The sequence below is a fragment of the Hylobates moloch genome, unplaced genomic scaffold (assembly GCF_009828535.3).
Source record: "Hylobates moloch isolate HMO894 unplaced genomic scaffold, HMol_V3 SCAFFOLD_2, whole genome shotgun sequence".
NCBI lineage: Eukaryota > Metazoa > Chordata > Mammalia > Primates > Hylobatidae > Hylobates > Hylobates moloch.
Genome location: NW_026652277.1, coordinates 181,718 through 187,717, shown reverse-complemented (window position 1 = coordinate 187,717; position 6,000 = coordinate 181,718). Strand labels below are relative to the sequence as shown.

At 39.6% G+C, this 6,000-nt stretch overlaps 1 protein-coding gene across 15 annotated transcripts in view; it reads right to left on the bottom strand.

The window, feature by feature from the left end:
* Positions 1-1,226: 1,226 nt before the first annotated feature.
* Positions 1,227-6,000, bottom strand: part of ZMYND11 (zinc finger MYND-type containing 11) — a 119,131-nt gene continuing 114,357 nt past the window's right edge. For 14 of the 15 annotated variants that reach the window (XM_032169598.2, XM_032152582.2, XM_032162401.2 and 11 more), the window contains one exon: positions 1,227-3,570. In XM_032169598.2, coding sequence (XP_032025489.1) covers positions 3,448-3,570 — 123 coding nt within the window. In that variant the 3' untranslated portion in view covers positions 1,227-3,447. The remainder of the gene's footprint in view (positions 3,571-6,000) is intronic. The other variant, XM_058431057.1, reaches the window with a different exon arrangement.

Sequence of the window (6,000 nt, the reverse complement as noted above, 5' to 3'; positions counted from 1 at the left end):
AGACCACTTTCACACAAGTATCCTATTTCTACTTTTATTTTCTTTTAATATTGGAAAAGTGGCAAACTGCTTTTTATTCTCTAAGCCACTTGCTTCACTACTTCAATTTGGTCTGCCCCCAATTACAGAAGCAACCTTGTCACTTCACTCACTCCATACACCCTCCTAAAGGCCTTCTTTCATTCTGTTGTCATCAATGACTGAAATTTTCAGTGATACTCATGTATTATAGATACGGGTTTTGTATTTGTCAGTTGAAATTTTTTTATTGAAAAGACTATTTTAGAACACAATTCTAATAATTACGGTCTAGAATCAGAGTTGGCATTTCATAAAATGACAAGTGACACCTTTTTTTTTTTTTTTTTTTGAGATGGAGTCTCGCTCCGTCGCCCAGCCAGGCTGGAGTGCAATCGGGTGATCTCGGCTCACTGCAACCTCTGCCTCCCAGGTTCAAGAGATTATCCTGCCTCAGCCTCCCAAGTAGCTGGGATTACAGGCACCTGCCATCATGCCCGGCTAATTTTTTTTGTATTTTTGTACAGACAGGGTTTCACCATGTTGGCCAGGCTGGTCTCGAACTCCTGACTTCAGGTGATCCACACACCTTGGCCTCCCAAAGTGCTGGGATTACAGGCGTGAGCCACCGCGCCTGGCCGACACCTCATTCTTAAGTGAGGACCAGTAAGCCTGTTGCTTAGGAAAATGTATCTAGAAGAACAAAGACAAAATGAGGGTGAATAGAATGATACTACTGTTGGAAACTTTACAATCCTACAGTAACTGGGACTTTAATATTCAGACCTAAACCATCTGATCCCAGCTGTGATACATCCATCACATGAATGATGAATGATGGCATGAATGATGACAACCAGAGTACCGACTAAGGCTGGGTTAATGTTGGCACTAAGACCTGGGGCTGGTCAACTACCCGCAACTACCATACCAACAAGTAGATGATGAAAACAGCAGAGGGTAAGCCTCAGCTGGCCTCCAATTAAGAATCTGCTCCACTCTATCTATCTGTTTTTCAGGCTGATTTGCAATAATTGATATGCAGCTGATATAATAATCATCCTCTCCTTTTTGTATGGTCTTTTTGAGATCTGGTGAAAGTAAATTCAATTTATATGTTTAAGTGAACGAATGATGTTTAACACACTGATTTTATATAAAGTTAAACAGTCACTAAAGAGTAACCCACAGTATATGAGCAACATGTAGCAACAGTAGTATTTGGTTGGGTATAGGGGACTAAATAAACAAATTACTAAAGCTAGTTTTTTTAAATACATTTATTAACCAATGTTAACACATTAAATGAATCTATATATTGCTAGTCAGAGCAGCTTACAAAATGCCAGAATGCATCATAGAACTGGACAGCCACAATGAATAATTACAATGTGCATAGTGGCTAAGCTCAACACCTCGATATAGCTTTATGATTTGCAGAAAGTTTTTAATAATGATTCCTAAAACGATCAATTGTAATTTTACCTAAAACTTTTACAAAACCAGGCCACAATCTCTTTTTTTAATTTTGTTTTTTTTTTAAACACACAGTTTTCACGCTGTAGTAACTTGGAAATGTGCAACCGTGTCAACAGAGACAAAAAAGCCAAAGTAACACGAATCTCACTTTCATGCAGCTATCAGTTAAATATTACACACTCTGGAATGATTTTACACCAAAAATATTTCCACAATTACTTGCTCTCATAGGGGTGGATCGAAGTCTTAAAACTTGAAAAACAATCAAAGAAGGTTAAGTGTTCTCGGTTCTGACATCTCCATCAGCGCCACACACTGTGGCAACACTGACTAATTACACAGCAACAAGGAGGGAACGATGATGCCAAGTTACTGCATAATTTAGGTACATTGTATGAAATGGGGATACTGGGTACTTTTTACAAAATATTGTGCACCATTTGGCAGTAGTTTGTCAATTAACTTGTGTCACCACCATCTGCAACAGCATCGAGATTAGATGGACGATATTTCACAGAAGACTTAGTTACATTTTTATCTTTAGAGTGACCCTGACAAACCTGGAGAAAACTTTTTAAAAGGCTTTTCTCCTGATTCTTTCACTTCCATTGTGAGTAATTGCTTTAATAAATATCAAAGGTCTAAATAAATATGTACAAATTATTTCTCTAACCTCAAAAAATAACTAAATGATAAATGGGAATTTGACTTGGTCTAAGATCAGTCTTTAAAAAAAACACATAAATTGTGAGATATTTTAAAAGAAAAGTAATTTAAGTTTTCCTGGCTGTATTTTATATATCTATGTATAAAAAATCATTATTCAACTATCGATCCATTCCTATTGGTAATGCTTCTTAATCCAGACATTCCGCAAAATACAGACTTTTTACAAATCACGGCATCTTTAATACAAGAAAATTAACATGCATTATTCTTCATTCTGTGTACAGCGATGGAGTTCATTAGTAGGCAATGACCCATTACTACAAACATAACGGCTTCTGTGAAACTTAAGTGCTTTCTCTTCTTTTAGTATTAACTTACAATACATGAGGTGACACCAGATAATAGGCAGTGAGATGATATGTGGGAAGGGAAGGGAAGCATTAAACAAATTCGTATGCCTCATCTATAATTTCACATATGGATAAAGGTAGTTTTTGGCTTTGTTTTTGTTGTTTATTTTGTTACAAGCACTCATGTTAGGACAAAGATGAAATGTGCAAACTTTAAAATTAAATATTCATTTTCTCTAAGATCCAGCTCAGTAAAAGATAACCCCAGTTCCCTGCAATTTTAAACTACAAGATCAAAGCTAATAATTTGTTATAAAAGTTATATATTGAAAAGAAATAATGAAAAACACAATTGGGAAATATTTAAGAAAAAATATGCAGGACTAGCCCTGCTGTGTCAACCCTGTTCCCTAAATTCAATCATATACCCACTGGCGTGACCAACAGATAATGCCTTTGAACACTAAATTAAGCTGAACAAAACCAGCTCAACAAGGTTACGAAAAAAATGTCACATCAAGGTAGTATGTTTTATTTCTGAAACAGTTCTGTAGTTCTTACATTCAGATCTATTCTAAATGTTTCTTTGTTAAACTCACTTGTATTCACCTGTTTTTTAAAGATCTGTTGTTTAAAGGTTAAAATCTCTGTAAAACCTAAAAATGTTTTAAAATTTGCTGAAAATGCAACAAATTCTCAATTAAAATTTATTTAAAATAATACCCTCCACTGATGTTACTTTTACCCCCTGAAAAACTTCGGAGGAGCATTAACAAAAGATTTAAACTACTGTGCAAAATTTCTTCACGAAAAGTGTTTAAAGGCTGGTGCAAAATGGGAAGCAAATTCTAAACAATTTTGGCTTCTTGGAAACAAAAACCGCTGTGTCTGAAAAGAGTGACCGTCGGGGTGGCTCCGGGAAGGCCCAGCTTCATCTTTTCCGGCGGCAGGTGCGCTTGTGCTCCGCGTGCCAGTGCTCCTGCTGGCACTTGATGGAGCAGTAGGACGTGTTCCAGCAGCAGTGGTACATGGCCTCCTCCTCACAGTTGTAGCACTGCAGGTAAGAAATCGGGGCAGTCTTTAGACTTGGGTGTGGATGTGTAAGAGACTGGTTAAAATGGCAAACTCGAGGTGGTGCTTTTAAAAGATCTTTCTGGCTCAACCTTTTGTGGAATCTGAATACGTTTTATGCACAGCAGATGGAAAGGGAGCCCTGGGGATGACTGTAGCTCAGGCCTGGTTGTCAGCAAACTCGAGCTGCTGTCAGGTTGTACCTGACACCTCCCGGTTTTTTCCATCTCTATGGGAGTCATTCCCGTTTCTTTTCTTAAAATGCTCTTGACTTCACATCCCTTTCCAGCTACCACTTGCATTTCTCCACAAGCTCCTTGAAAGACTTGCCTAAACTCCCTATTTCAAATTCTTCTCGTTGTTAACATACGCTGCAGTCTTTCTTTACTCACACCATGCCACTAATATGCTGCTAGCAAGGTCCCTTACAAACTCACATCTAGTGGCCAAGTCTCAGTCTTCATCTTATTTGCAATGTCTGGAGATATTTTTGACTGTCACAACTTCGGGGCAGAAGGTACTACTGGCGGACAGAGGCCTGGGATGCTGTTAAACATCCCACAATGTACACCTCCCCCAAAGAATGTTCTAGTGCAAGGGTCCACAGTACCATGGTTGAACTCTTTGGTCATGGGAGACGAGTGAAAAAAGCAAAGCTAAAGGTCCAAGCTGGGTTGGTGAACTAATGGTAGTACCATGAACAGACACCCACAGTGAGGGAAGGAAGATGAGAGACATTTTGGATGTAAACACTTGACAACAGGTCAGTATAAATATGGAAGTTCTGTAGATAGACACGTGCAGATTTGATGGCTGTGAGAGCTCTGGAGGAAGAACCCAGGGAGAATAGCCTACATTTGATACCTAAAAATTATAATTTTCTTCCTGTGTATTGTATGCATTATTATCTATTATGTCAGCAATTGCACCTTCAGTAAAATCCCCATTAGGTGCAGAGTCAGTTTTGGAAACGGCTGGGATGAGGCGTGTCAGGATTCACATCTGGGGACTGTGCCACCCACTGGTCATGTGGCTTCAGATCAAGTTATTTAACTTCTTAGTTTCCTCATCTTTCAGACTTTACACAGCACCACCATCCCTTCTCCCAAATACCCTATTACTTTGTTTTCAATTTCTCCCTTTCTGTGGATATATTTAATGGATACATCTATCTGTGTTTCTTGTGACATCCATTATTCGGCATCTGGCATATCTACATGCTTTCTGTCCTGTAATACTATTCTATTTCTTACAACAATGTAAGATGTAATTGGGAAGAAATAATTCTTTATTCTTTGAGACAGAGTCTCGCTCTGTCACCCAGGCTGGAGTGCAGTGGCGCAATCTCAGCTCATTTTGATCTCTGCCTCCTGGGTTCAAGAGATTCTCCTGCCTGAGCCTCCCAAGTAGCTGGGGTTTCAGACACACACCACCACACCCGGCTAATTTTTGTATTTTTTGTAGAGATGGGGTTTCACCATGTTGCCCAGGCTGGTCTCAAGTGATCTGCCTGCCTCAGCCTTCCCAAGTGCTGGGATTACAGGTGTGAGCACCGAGCCCGGCCAAGAAGAAAGAATTCTAACCCTTTTACTAGAATGTGATGAGCACAAAAAGCTCAGCTCTGCCAACTAGGTTTTTAATCATTCTATTTAATCTCATAAGCCTCAAATTCTTCATCTTAAAGAAGAGTACAGAAATACCCACTTGAGCTGTTTCACAAATGGTAAAGTGCTATAAAAGACAGTATTATAGCCTCCTCTTCCCATTTTCTTGATTCTTTAGTAAACTTAAGAGATGTCTACTCGTAAGAATTTTTTAAGAGACAGGGTCTTGCTCCATCGCCCAGGCTGGAGTGCGGTGGTGCAATCACACCTCTCTGCAACCTTGCACTCCTGGGCTCAACCAATCCTTCCGCCTTGGCCTCCCAAAGCACTGGGACTACGGGCATGAGCCACTGCACCTGGCGTCTTTGGGTGTTGTGCTTCTGTTCTCTTCAGCACGCCTTAATTCCGATCTGATATTGTGAGAGTTGATCACACCAATTCAGTCGTTCTTGTCATACCCAACTAAAACTGAGTTGAGAAGCTGGGGGGAAAAGCACCTGGAACACACAATGTTGGCTGCAACTCTCAGACTAGTTTTGCCGACTGCCATCCCTCACCAATCGGAGCTTGTCAGCTCCTCAAAACCTGACTAGCACCAGTGAAATTTCTTAAAGAACACGGAAAAGTTCTTCTTCGGAGGGCACACTTTCACTTGTGCTGAAGGCTGTAACACCCAATGTGCAGGTTGTTTTTTAACAGAAAATAAAGCTCTCTTTTTCCCTCCACAGATCTCTTGGTCTTTTGTTAACACTATTTATTTTGTTATTCACCAGCTCTTCCTACCAAGTTATCTTCATCTATTCAAAGTT